Source organism: Ascaphus truei, chromosome 18, assembly GCF_040206685.1.
Source record: "Ascaphus truei isolate aAscTru1 chromosome 18, aAscTru1.hap1, whole genome shotgun sequence".
NCBI classification, from domain to species: domain Eukaryota; kingdom Metazoa; phylum Chordata; class Amphibia; order Anura; family Ascaphidae; genus Ascaphus; species Ascaphus truei.
Genome location: NC_134500.1, coordinates 37,258,233 through 37,273,003, shown reverse-complemented (window position 1 = coordinate 37,273,003; position 14,771 = coordinate 37,258,233). Strand labels below are relative to the sequence as shown.

At 44.2% G+C, this 14,771-nt stretch overlaps 1 protein-coding gene across 1 annotated transcript in view; it reads left to right on the top strand.

Moving 5' to 3' along the window:
* SORD (sorbitol dehydrogenase) overlaps positions 1-14,771 on the top strand; it is a 65,759-nt gene that overhangs the window by 45,547 nt on the left and 5,441 nt on the right. Inside the window, exon 8 of the mRNA XM_075576123.1 lies at positions 8,540-8,715. Coding sequence (XP_075432238.1) covers positions 8,540-8,715 — 176 coding nt within the window. The remainder of the gene's footprint in view (positions 1-8,539; positions 8,716-14,771) is intronic.

Genomic DNA, 14,771 nt, shown 5'->3' with positions numbered 1-14,771 from the left:
TCTAACCATGATGGGTTTGGAGGTGACAGAAGAGCGACATAGGAGGGAAGGTAAGACGAAAGGGAAAAGTAATAGAAGGGCAGAGAGATGGAAGAGTAGTGGCCAAGGAGGATAGGTAGATGAATCAGGTTAGGAGGACGAGGTGGTGTAGAAAGAGGCAAAAGGAGAAAGTAAAGATATATGGAATAAGGCATAATCCTGAAGACAATATCTGCGAGGAGTTCAATTGAGCTGCTAGAGGTTTTTTTTTTTTTTTAAAGCCCCGGAAGAAAGACTGATAGAGCTGGAATGTGGGAGCAATGTGGACTGCAAAAACACACAAAGTGACCAAGAGAGGTCACAAAAGTCCCTCACAACTGCACTCATTCCTTAGTCTAATATGTAACTTTAAGTGCCAGTTAAATTAACTGGTACCAATAATATACTCAATTGATGTAGACCAACAGGAAGAAGAACCACTGAGCTATTCTATGGTAAAACAGACAATAGTGACAACTTTAATACAAAATAAAACCCGGCGAAATGCATAAAATTACAACTATTATACATAAACTAAAAAGATCCCCTAATGGGCAAATAAGGAGCAGTCAGGTGATGACAGGGGTTAATTGGACCTTTATATAGTATTATTCATTCCCATAGAAAATATCTAAATGAGGAGAATTCCAAGCAGATTAAACCCTGCAGAATCACTTCACCTGACTCAATTGCAGAATAGTAAGTATCAGTAGGTAAAATACCACATAGAAGAACACTGACCACACTTAATAGTTAACACTGCTGCAACCCAACAGGAATACACACTGCTGTGATCAGAATAAATCACCTTAGTAAGAGCCCCACTCGTGCGTAATGCATCACTTAAATATGATGGAGAAATGGTCATGCATAATGTTAATACGAGTCAAGCTCTGCCTGGTCTGGGTAGGGAGAGAGAGGAATTACAAAAAGATTTTACTATGGAAGAGCTGGTCAAGCATTTGAAATCATCCAAAGCATCAGGCCCTCATGGTTTTTCCAACCTATATTACAAAAAGTTTGTCAAATTACTGGCCCCCCCACCTTTTCCGAATGTTTAATGCAGTGCTAGTGGGAGCCTCATTCCCAGAACAGATGCTACAAGCATCCATCTTCTTAATATATAAATGTGAGGAATTGCCATCCTGGCGGCCGTGGACCATCTCCTCACCTTGCTGGGCCTTCTGCAACGGATACCCAGGATGCGCACTCGTCCGGTCCAGTTACTCGCGCCCGCATCATGCGCGATCTGTCCCTGCATCCGTGGATCCTGGCCCTGCCCCCCGCTCTGACGCACGACGTTTGCGTTCGTCCAGCCTCCCTGCTGACGCGCGGTGCAAGCCCCGCACCCGCACTAATGACGGACAGGACCGGCGTGGGAGTGACGTGCGGCCTATGCTTCGCCCCTTGACCTCCGTGATGCGCGTGGGTCGGCGCGCAATCGGTCCCGCCTCCATTCCTGATCAGCCTGCATCATAGGGCACACCTGTGTGCACCAGCAGCCTATTGGATTCTTACTTCCTGGTTCCGCCCTGGCTTGCTATTGGAGGCTCCTCCTATTTATACCTTCCTGTTGCATCCTACCTTTGCTGAGCATAGTCTTGTGTGACGCCGTGCCTTGCTGCATTCTAGTTCCTGAGACTTTGCCTTGCCTGCCTGTTAACCTCTTGTTGCCTGAACCCTGCTAGTACCTTGGACTCTGCTTCTCTCCACTCCTGATCTGGCTTGTACGACCGTTCTCCTGTCTCCATTCCTGACCTTGGCTAAGTACTCCGACGATCCGATACTCTCCAATCCTGAACCTGGCTACGCACCCCGACGATTCGCAACTCTCCTCTCCTGAATCTGGCAAGTACCCCACTACTCTCACATCTCCAATCCTGACTTGGCTTGAACGACAACTCTGCATCCTAGGCGCACCCGCGTGGCTGTGGGTTGGGGTTACTCAATTCCCTACCTCAGCACCGCAATCGCTCTTCGTTTGTGGTGAGCTACGCGTTACAATAAGCACGGCAAATACCCAACAAATTGTAAAAGCTATAGGCACATTTCCTTAATAAACTCAGACATTAAAATCTATTCTAAAATGTTAGCTAATAGGTTGAGTCATATTCTCCCTAGACTGATTCACCCGGATCAGGTAGGATTTATTAAAGGTAGTCAAGTGGCCGATAACACAAGGTGAATATTTGATCTGATTGAAGTCGCTAACACTAAAAAGATCCGGTGGATGGTTCTGAGTCTAGATGCAGAAATTGCATTTGACGGAATAGACTGGCCGTATTTTTATGCTACGCTTGGAGCTTTTGGTTTCAGGGGTAGAATTTTGAAAGCAATCACAGCACAGTATTCAAACCCGGTAGCAAGAGTAATACATCAGGGCTTTCCATCTGAACTTTTCATGATCTGGAGTGGTATGAGACAGGGATGTCCGTTATCACCCTTATTGTTCGCCTTATGCATGGAACCCTTAGCCACACAGATTCGGAACAACCCAGATATATCTGGAATGCAAATAAATAACCAAACACAAAGTGGCGCTTTATGCGGATGAAGTTATATTGACACTGTCACAGCCTCTCACCTCTCTGCCCAAGGTTTACTGTATTAAGATGAATCTACTTCCCTGTATCCTTTACCTATTTCAGACCAGTAGTATGGAAGGATATATTTTCTCTTCAATCTTTGATCTCAAAGTTTATCTGGAGATACAAAAGCCAGAGAGTAAGGGAAAAGATTTTGCAAAGACCAACATTAGCCAGGTGCTAGAGGTACCTTGCTTGTTATCCTACAGAACAACAAAATAGATAAACAGCACACACAAAAACTAGTTCTCGTGCAGGGTGCCAAGGACAAAAGAGGACCCAACTCCTCTAACAATAATACACACTAATCTACAACTATCTAGCACTCACTAGAAATAAAAGATGGAATAATTCCAAAAAGCAAAATGTAATATAATATAAACACAAAAAGAACCAATAATATAACAACACACCCTACAACTGCTAAAGTGCAATAGCAATATATATGTATACTGAGGGGAACAACAGGGGGGCAATGTTTTGGGGAACACCCCTTCGTCAGGCCCGTCGCCCCTCGCTCCAAAGGAACAGAGGGGTACTTCCCTGTCCCCACAACCCACAGAGACAATATCAAGCCCCAAATAAAACTAAACAGCCCCCACACAAATACGGAGAAAAGTAAACTATGCTATATGGCAGTTGGTATAAATAATCCCCAGAGAGAGCAGAACAAGTATCCACAATCAATAATATGAACAAAAAGCAAACCACAGATACTCTGCATATACAGTAAGTTCAAAAGCTCCTGTTCCTCTCAATCTGCATGGGCATCTGTAAATCACTGCACAGATCGGAGAGAGTTTTAAAGGCAGGATGACGTCATCAGCTCACGTTATAAGTGCATCAAATGTATTCGAAACAGCTGGTGTTGCCGATGTGCGTGCCATGACGCCAGTGCAAATGCAGGAGTCCCATTCAGGCAGCTTGAACCACTATCTTTCTGTTTGAAGCTCTTCTAGGGCTGCGCATGCGCATTAACCATCATGGATCCTGCGATGTAAAGTCATAGTTCATACAGGGGCTCAGCAGCAGGCAGATGATCAGCATCACGTGATAGACAGAAGGGGATGAGTCCTCCTAATGGGCATTCGTGCACCAGAAGATAGCAAATCCATTTAGGAGATAGCTGTAATGTATGACCACAGATGTCCACAGCACAGGATCCCATATAATCCCCCAAAAAAGAGGAATTACCTATAGATAGCAAATCAAGAGTAAAGATCATAAGAATTATTACCAAGTGCATGAGTAATGGGAACAGCATGTGCATACACATAAAATCAAAGTAAAACATGTATATACATACACCCTGTTAAAAATGAATAAAAAATGTCTGAAGTGGTAATCAGTCACCATCATATACTGTTTGGTCAAAAAAATCACTTAGTCAGATAAGGAGGGTCAAGTAGGCAGGCAAGGCTACAGATGGAACTACATACTGTAAGGGGCCAGGTCAGAGGTGGGGGAAACTGAACCCCAGGTGAAGGACGGATCACCCCGCACCCTCAGCCACTATTACAAAGTGGCAAAATTATGTCAAATTTCCCAATGGCATGTTGACCCTAGCCTTAAAAGCTGGGTGCCATTGGAGAAAGAAGTGTGCGCGCCATTGGAGTTACACAACTTAATTTGGGCCCCAAAACAGATTCTTAAATCTATCAATGACCAACTCATTGGCAATCTGGGAGGCATCCAAATGTATATGCTCGTTAACTCGGACTTTTTTCATCTGCCGAGCCGTTAATCTACTGCCTAAAGAAACCCCTATGTGAATGTGCTCATTTAATATATTGTGAGTACATTTCTTACACATTTCTCTGATAAAATCTGGTGTTATCTGGTAAAACACTATTGTTTCCCTTCATCTCTGTATGATTGCATATGACTGATTGGGAGCTGATGCCGATGTGAAAACATCATCCTGCCTGCCACCAGCCCTTACTGATGTATGCTGTTGTATGCTGCGGTCCTAAACTGAGGTGCCCAAAGACCCATCTTTAAAAACAAACCTGCTATTTTGAATCTTACATTTTGTAAGTAGGTTATCTACAAGAGCCAAGTTTCACAGTTTGACCCACATTTATTATAATACTGCACCATGATTATTTTTGTATTTTTTTCTGAGTGTTCCTGAGGATACTGCTCCCTTCTTTCCCTGGATCCTAAACTGTTGTAAGGGAATCAGTGCATATTCCCTGGAAGGTTGAGAGAATTTTTCAGTTTCACCAACTTTTTTTTTTTTTTTTTCATTTTCACCAACTTTTATTGTTTTATCACATTTATAGCTGTTAAGCGCCTTTCCAAGTCACTGGGTTTCACATAATTCATAATCAAGACAGAGGGGGCTGCTACAGTCGGTACAGAAAAGGGTAGAATGGATGAGGAAGACACCCCTCACCCCCCTGTATTTTATGTTCTGTGCGTTATGACTTATATTGATATTGTCAGATATACAAGATGTAACATTTTATGTATGCTGTTCTATAATCCAATAAAATTTGTGGTACAAAAAAAAAAAAAAGCTGCCCCAAACCATCACACTCCCACCACCATGCTTGACAGTTGGGATGAGGTTCTTCTGTTCAAACGCAGTTTTCGCCATACATAACGTTTCTCATTGAGGCCAAAAAGATCTTCCTTTGACTCATTTGTTCAGTGAACATTGTTCCAGAAGTCTTGTGGATCATCTATGTGATCTTTGGCGAAATTCAGATGGGCAGAAATTTCCTTTTAGACAGCAGTGTTTTCCTCCTAGCTATCTGTGACGGTAACTTTATGACAGGCTATAATAATACACCAAAAATACCTGGGTTGAAGTGAACACGGCTGAGATATGATAAAATATAATTTATTCCTTGAAAAAGGTGAACACACGAGATTATACAAATAACAGACAAAATATAGACACTTAAGATGGAATGATGAAACAGTCAGACATCTGGACTGGCAGTTCATACAGCAATCTTGAAAATCACACAGACACGAAGAACATAGAGCATAGGCTGAGCCCCATTTTTATACCATCTCAAACCCATCTCGTTAAACCTAGGCGCCGAGCTGGCTATCAAAATCTATTTGAAGTAGATTCTTCTTCCCCTGCAGGTGTGAATTAGGACACTTGCAAAACACTCAACTTCTTTGTTCCTGGCCCTAGTATAAACTGTCAGGGCAGTTAATCTTTGATCAGAGGGCGTATGCTAAACCATCCACCTGCCCTTCCTGACCTATTAGCATAGCAGATGGGGGTCTGCATTTTCAGAGCAGATCCAAAATACCATATACACTTTAATAGCTTCACATATTAATAAGTTCCGTTCTGGTGGGCTCAGTGGGTCGTAAATTGCAAGTTTTTAATGCCTACAGTGACTCTACATAGTGGCCAAATTTCAACTCTCTGCGACCTCCAGAACTGGAGATACAGAAATGCACTTTAAAACATTTTTAAAATACAGGATTCGTCCCTTTAAAAATGAATCTCGGCTTTTCACTTTTTCCCCATTGAAATCAACGGGGTCCGCCGCCATAGCGTTGAATGGTGGGCTACGCCGTTGCCATCAATGGGGTTTCCCGACATAGACTTTCAATGGAGAAACCGCCGCCATTGAAGTCTATGAGAAAAACCACAAATCTTTACATTCGCCCACACTCTGTCTGGTTGGTCGGAGAGGGCTGGGAATAGTCATGCATTAAAGCCGGAACCTTGGCTACATGCCACCCAAATCCCATCTCTCTGGTCATTCCAGAACCGGAGATATGGACGTACATTTTTCACCATTTCACACTTAGCCGTTTTTACGCCACGCGGTTTTTCCCCATTGGAATCAATGGCCGGCGCCGCCATAGACAATGCATGAGTGCACGCCACCATTGGATTCAATGGGACCTCCGCTCCGCCATTGAAGTCAATGGCGCGACCCTCCTCCGCTCGACCCCTTACGGGGGTCCCTCATTCCTGGACCCAGTGGGGGTCGTGTGTGGGGGTTCCTAGGGGCTAGGGGCAACAAGAATTTTATTCCCAGGTGCCCTAGAACCTAAGATTCCCACGCCAATTGTCATTGAACTTGACCGAAGTGATTAAACTCTTTTCAAAGACATTGTATCCGCTTTTGCGGTCTGCGGTTTGGATGGCTGCCAACCTTTTCCTCGAGGCCGGTGTCGAGGAATCTCCATTGAAGTCAATGAGCCCATTGACTTACAATGGGAAACCGCCGCTCCTCCTCTCGGACGCCACCTGCTTGTCATCGCTGGAAAACAGGTCCAAAACCGCTACTGCCATTAGAACGCATGGAGTCCTATGGAAACCTATGGAAAGCTGCAAAGTGGAGCCTTAAAAGGCAGGAAAAGGGAACAGAGGGCTATAATCACTAAATTAACATTAACCCCTTCCCTCCCGCATCAACCCTAGTGTATGTGTGAGTGCAAACACCAGGATGAGACAATACATTTTATACAGGGGAATAAACAGTTGGATACTGAAGTAAGGTAAAAACACATTACTGGACCCCTGTCCAGTTAACCCCTTGCTTCCCAAGTGAGAGTAGGGGGTGGCCAAATGGGGTTTAACCCCTTTAATCCCAGGCCAAATCCCCTCTCTCATGACACTATCATTCCAATGAACATCATTCTTATTCAGTCTTTTTCTGATAGTTGAGTTATGAACATTCACATTAGCCAAGGTGAGAGTGGCCGGCAGATCCTTGGATGTTACTCTGGAGTTCTTTGTGACTTTCTGGATGATTTTCTGGTTTATTCTTGGAGAGATTTTGGCACGGCAACTGCTCTTGGGTAGATGGACTGTGGCCTTGAACTTTCTCTATTTGTAGACTACCTGTCGATTGTAGATTGGTGGAGCCCCAAATCCTTAGAAATGGCTTTGTAACCCTTTCTAGACTGATGAGCATCAATAACTTCTTTTCTGATGTCCTCAGATTTATTTTGATTGTTGGAGGATGTTTCCATACACCTGTATGGTGAAGACCAAACTCACAAAGTTTCTGATCTTTACATAGGGTGGGGCCTTCCAAACTCGCACCTAAAGATCTACCCAATTCTTTAAACACCTGATTCTAATTATCCCCTTTAATTTAGCTGATAAAACAAGGGTTTTACTTACTTTTGCACATACCCTGACTCTTAACTACTCTTTGCTTATCTAATTCATACATAATTTGTTTAAAAAGACATGGAATTTGTTAATGTAAAACCTATTGGATATTTAAGAAAATACTTGTTTTGATTCAAGAAGTTTATCATGGAGAAACTATAAAATTTCTGTAGTTATTATTGGGGGTCACAAACTTTTTCTTGCAATTGTTTGTATTAAACTGTATGTTACGGGTTTGATGGAAAGGGAAAATAAGTAATACTTTGGGAATTTTGTGATTTTTCTATTTTTTTTTCTTTTTGTTTATTGCAAATTGCAGTACTTGACTACATCAAGTCAGCGAGTAAAAAAACACACATATCTCAAATGTTTTATTCATTTATTTTATTTTAATAAATCATGTACAGGCAGTCCTGGAAGTAGCGTTCGATAGTGAAACCGTTGTAAAGTGAGTCCCATGTTAATCAGTGGCGGTGAGCGTTGGATAACGCATTCCGGCGTTGAAAAATGGCCCTTAGCATTGTAAAGCGTTGGATATGCCATTCGTTGTAAAGTGAAACGTTGTATAACGAGGACTACCTGTACAGTTAAGCAGCACATTAAAGTGTAAACATATAAACAATTTAAAGTACAGTGTATCACTATAATATTGTTGTTATTATTATTATTAATTTATGCACAGGATATTTTTGCTCAGAAAGGCTTACACTCCAAGTGATACAGAGAAATGTTAACTATCTGTCATTCTCCTGAATATACTCTCACTTCATACTGTACATAAAATCCCTGCTGTTTTTTCTGTGACAAATGCCAGTGTGGGCTTTCTCTCCAGACTTATCTTCCCCACGACTAGAAAAGGCCAAAGAAGTGGGGGCAGATTTTATTCTTCAAGTTACCAATGAGTCACCAGAGGACACGGCCCTGAAGGTGAAAGACTTGCTTGGTTGCATGCCAGAGATCACTATTGAATGCACTGGAGCAGAATCATGTATTCAAACAGGAATCTATGTAAGTATACCTAACTGTTAAAGGTGTGGTATAAGTGGAAACACTGTGTTTTATTCTTTTTCTAGTTGATCTGTGAAGATAAAATACATGTTAGAGCAGCCTTATTGTTCCTAGTGATAACACAATTAATCCTGGTATAACTGCGAATATCACAGTCTCCATGGGACCAGTGGCAGTGCCGGTGCAACATACTGCAGTATACAGTATTCCAACATATTTTGCCAAAAACAACAGTGAATCTTGCTACATACATCTGCACACAGATAATGTGTTCATATTTTATGCAGTTCTGCCATTTTACTGCTTCCTCTCTAAAAGAAAGAAAATGCCAGTAAATAACAGTATTTTAGGACAGCTTTGAAGTGGTTTTGCAGTTGTTACAGTAGCTAGAGTCATACTGAGTTTTTTTACTCAACTTGATTGCTTGAACGGCCAAGTGCTCAACTTTCTGAACAAAGGAACATTTCTGTTCCCACAGTGATAAGTAAGTAAACCAAAATCACAAAACGGGCTTGCTGACCCTTGTTACTGAATGTGTGGGATTAACATAAGAAAACGAATCATGACAACAGTGTGATGGTGAAGGGGTAACCAGGCCATCAATAAAGGTATTATGCCCGGCTGGTTATCTCTGAGCCCTATCTCAGGTTTTAGAGTGTCAGCTCTTCAGCCTGTGTATTGTACCTGCAATTAATGTAATTGTATGTCAATAAAGAATTTAAGGGGGGTTTACCTTTCCTGGAGTGCTACCAGTGAAGATTCTCAGGCTATGAGTTTCAAGGGGTGGTTTGCGGTTAAAGTGTTGTCAGATTGTGTCTAGGTAGACAGGGCCCAGAGTTGCTGGTTACCCCAAAAATGTGCCTGGTAATCAGGTTATATTCCCGGGGAAATATAGACACATCAGTCCAGTCAAAATCCTCCCTTGAAAACAGTTACGCGTCTCACCGCCAGGTTTCCCTACTTCAGCACAGACAAGAAAGGTAAAAGGGGGGCATAGGGATTGGTGTATCGTGGGTATAGTCAAGGGTCCCTAAATTGGTGAGGGTTCCCCAGCATATGCCCAGGTACCCCAGAATCAGTATAGAGATTCTAGGGGTTTTCTCCAACTGTATATTAAGTTGCGAGGAGTTTTATGAAACCTAAGTCCTAGTTTCAGTAAAGAAAAGAGATACAGCCCTGGGAGTGTGCCTAAGCGTTTTTTGATTCTCAAGAAAATTAGGTTTCCTTAAAGGATGGAGCTACAGCTCTGGGATTGCCAGCCATCGTGGCCAGCATTTGCCTTCCCAGACTTGGAGGCACCTAACCCAGCTGGTGGCTTCTGAATAACAAGTGGCTAGGGTGACAAACTCACGCATGCCCTCGTTGCATTCAGAAGAACCGCTTGCCCGGCTTTGGAAGACTGCCAGCTCTCTGATTGGCTGGTTTTAAAGTTCCCAGGCTCGGATTAGTTGCAGTATTTCGTGAATGAATCTGAAATACTATAAGAAACCCGGCAGCCAATCCGGATTTCAGATTCTAAGCGTCAAGACAGCAGCGGCAAATTTGAATTCACCAAAAGATGCTCTTGGAGAAATAGACGCGAGCAGGCATCAGAAATTTCAAGGCAAGAAAGTCCCACTTTTCGGGGCCAAGTTCTGAAAAGAGAACGTAGCGGTCGCAGCTGGAACTACACGTCAAAAAGAGTACCAGAACGTTGCGTGCTTTGTCCCGGTCAAGGGGTTTTGCAGCTCCAGAAGAGATACGTTTGGTATCTTATGCCAAATTGAGTTCTAGGACTTTTGCGGGTAACTCCAGGTCAACCTAAAGACCTTGTTCTGTGTGCTCTATCAACTAAGGAAGATTAGTTTTGTAGCCAAGACCCCCAGCAAGTGTTTTACTTCTTGGTTTTGCTCAGTGATATGATCCTGGTATAAAGGTGTAAATTCCTGGTCTCCCGTGACAAACAGTTTTAGCATTTTATTGGAAAGTTGCAGTGAAATGCAATAATGTGTCAGAGGAATGAAAGAATTCAAATAAAACTGGAATAGAGCAGTATGCACTGTTAAACTATCTGTTACATTTTTACAATGCAGCACAAAGCAAAAATACACAATGGAACATTATCACGTTATCGGCAATACTCTCCTTCACTTTACATTGACATAAAATGTGAACAAAATTGCAAAGGTCTTAGGAACCTGCAACCTCTTTAAGGCTGCGCTTATAGTGCCTTGCGACGGCAATGCAACGTCGCTCTGAAACAAGTACATTGACTCCGTCGCAAGCACTTATTGTAAGTGCGACGGCAACGAGCGACGTCGCGACCAAAAATTTGGAAGCCGGTTAAATTTGATTTTTTAGAGACAGTTGCCACATGACTGTCTCTAAACCAATCAGATTGCACTGCCCGTCCACTTCGTGACGTCACTGGCCTTGTCGCCAGCGACGTCGCTAAAAAACAAATTATAACTTTCGCTAAAGGCGATGGGTGACGTCCTCGGTCACGTCGCCGTTGCCAGCACTATAAGCGTGGCCTAAGACTTTCAAATGGCCCTTGTAATATACATCTCTTTTTTGTTTCTAAACAGTGCAAGGCCTCAGAACACATTTAATACCATTAATTGATCAGACTGTGTGCCCTGAGGCTTAGCACCATTGTGTAACGTTGTAGTTATTCACTTTACTGCTGGGAGGACCAGTAACACAATGTTTTCTGAACAAATCAATCGAGGACTCCTATAGCAGTGAAAAGAAAGTGAGGGGCTATTCAATATAGCCCCTCAAAAGAAACTCACTTGACTGCACACCACATTATATACTGTAAAACGTAACATTTATTTAGTGTTGGCAAAACATCTATCACTAAGCATGTTAAAATAAATGAGATGGTATATTTCCAGTAAAGAGATAAACCATGTCTTTGTTCAATCACTTAATCACTCAAATATTATCACATATAGAAGGTCTCTATAAGTTCCATCAATAGAAGCCAGTCATGCTAGGCTAGACAGAGGTATACCATTGGTTATAAAGTGCTGGTTATATATCACTAGAGCTAATAACGCTAGATCCCAGGTTTATGATTGTCACTGGAGACCAGGCTATTAATCCTTTAAACCGAGATCATTCATTGAGTAAAACAAATTGGCATTTATTCCATTGAAACAGACGTACACACAGTGGATTACAATTATACAGAGGGAAACACACTTACTGGGGGATCTGGGCTAAAAAATTAACCTTTCCTAGCTCAGATAGTCCTTAAAACAAAGTCTTTGGTTGACCGGGATATACCCGCAAAAGTCCTGGCACTCAACTCGGCATGCGTTACCAGACGCCATCGCTGTATCTGCTCCGGAGATGCCAAAATCCCTTGAGCAGAAGAGAGTACTAAACGTCCTGGTACTCTTTTCGGCTTGTAGTTCCAGACGCAACCGCTACGTTCTATTCTGAGAACTTGGCCCCGAAAATGGGACTTTTCTCGCCTTGAAACTTCTGAAGCCGGCTCGCGTCTATTTCTCTCTGAGCATCTTTTGGTCAATTCAAATCTGCCACTGCTGTCTTGGCACTTAGAATCTCATGACCTGATTGGCTGCTAGGTTTCTTATAGGAGTTTGAGTCCCATTCACAAAACGCTACAGCCAATCAGCGCGTGGGAATTTTCCTACCAGCCTATCACAGAGTTGACGGTACTCTGAAGCCGGGCGGGCACTGATTTTAATTCTGCTAAGGGGCCTGCGCCAACCTGGCACCTCTGCCACTTAGCATATTGAACACCCCATCGTGCCAGGCTCCTCAGTCTGGGGATGGGCAAATGGTTGCCGGATAGCCCTTATTCATGTCAGGACATGGGTACTTGAGTGTAACTCCGGTACTCCGCCCGCCCTTACACCTTGGCATCTCTGAGACTTTCAAGTCCGGGACCCGACCAGACACAGTGGCACCAAGCCTGATGGCCATTTGGTCTCTCAGAACCACAGACTTGGAAATTCCCCAGTTCATATACAGGGCATATACATATACACTGTTACAGGCATACCCCGCATTAACGTACACAATGGGACCGGAGCATGTATGTAAAGCGAAAATGTACTTAAAGTGAAGCACTACCTTTTTCCCACTTATCGATGCATGCACTGTACTGCAATCGTCATATACGTGCATAATTGATGTAAATAACGCATTTGTAACAGGCTCTATAGTCTCCCCGCTAGCGCACAGCTTCGGTACAGGTAGGGAGCCGGTATTGCTGTTCAGGACGTGCTGACAGGCGCATGCGCGAGCTGCCGTTTGCCTATTGAGCGATATGTACTTACTCGCGAGTGTACTTAAAGTGAGTGTCCTTAAACCGGGGTATTCCTGTACACACCATGTTAATAAAAATCATACAAAATTCTTCTAAGTCCCTCATCCCCTAGGATCTACTGAAAAGATGCGCACGTTCATTTTCAGAGCTCCTAGACCTTCCTATAAGACGTTTTAATAAAAGTTTCTTCAAATAATGCTTAGGTTAATTTCCAGGGTTGCTTCAATTGTACTGACGCTGGACTTAGAAATAATTTTACTCTCGCAACCTTATACATTACAGGTAAACCCCGTTATAACGCGACCCGTTATAACGCGATTCGGTTATAACGCGGTTTTCCCGTGGCTCCCGTTTTTTTTGCACACTGCACACACTGCACACACTCTCACTGCACTCACTGCTCACACTGCACACACTGCACACACTGCACACACTGCACACTGCACACACTGCTTACTGCTCACACTGCACACTGCACACAGCACAAACTCTCACTGCTCACACTGCACACTGCACACACTCTCACTGCACACACTGCACACACTGCGCACTGCACACAGCACACACTCTCACTGCTCACACTGCACACTGCACACTGCACACAACACACACTCTCACTGCACACACTGCTCACTGCACACACTGCACACACTCTCACTGCACACACTGCTCACACTGCACACAGCACACACTCTCACTGCTCACACTGCACACTGCACACTGCACACAGCTGCTCACACTGCACACACTGCACACACTGCACACTGCAGAAACTCTCACTGCACACACTCTCACTGCACACACTGCTCACACTGCACACTGCACACAGCACACACTCTCACTGCACACACTGCACACTGCACACACTCTCACTACACACAGCTCACAGCACACAGCTCTCACAGGACACAGCTCTCACAGCACTCAGATGTCAGCAGCCCACCCCCACCTCACATGTCAGCAGCCCACCACCCCCTCACATGTCAGCAGCCCACCCCCCCCTCACATGTCAGCAGCCCACCCCCCCCTCACATGTCAGCAGCCCACCCCCCCCCTCACATGTCAGCAGCCCCCCCCTCACATGTCAGCAGCCCACCCCCCCCTCACATGTCAGCAGCCCACCCCCCCCCTCACATGTCAGCAGCCAACCCCCCCCTCGCCATGGGAAGGCAGCATGAATAAAATAGGATTATCTCACTTGTCATGTACAGCCTGAGGCATCCCTTTAAACCCTTCTCCTGCCCAAGGGTACCTGCAGCTTACTGCCTGGCCTATTGCTGGTTAACTTTTTCGTTGCTGGATTTAACATCTTTTGTCCTTCAGCTGCCATTTTAACACCACACACACACACACACACACACACACACACACACACACACACACACACACACACACACACACACACACACACACACACACACACACACACAAACACACACACACACACACTTATTTACCCCCCTCTCTCTCACACACACACTTTTACCCCTCTCTCACCTTTGCCCTCTCACTCGTCCTTCCTGTCTCGCCAGTGTGTCCGTGTGCACCGTTCACATCTGTCCCCCGGAAACACGCTCCTGTCCCGGACTTTCCGGCCGCAGGAGGAGAGGCAGCATTGTGTGTCACATAGACACAAAAACACGCAGCAGGGGCAGCATTTTGTGTCACACACAAACAGCTGAAGGGGCAGCATTGCGTGTCACAAACACAAACAGGTGAAGGGGCAGCTCAGCACATCCTCTCTCCCCGGTACTAAGCCCCGCCCCCTGCA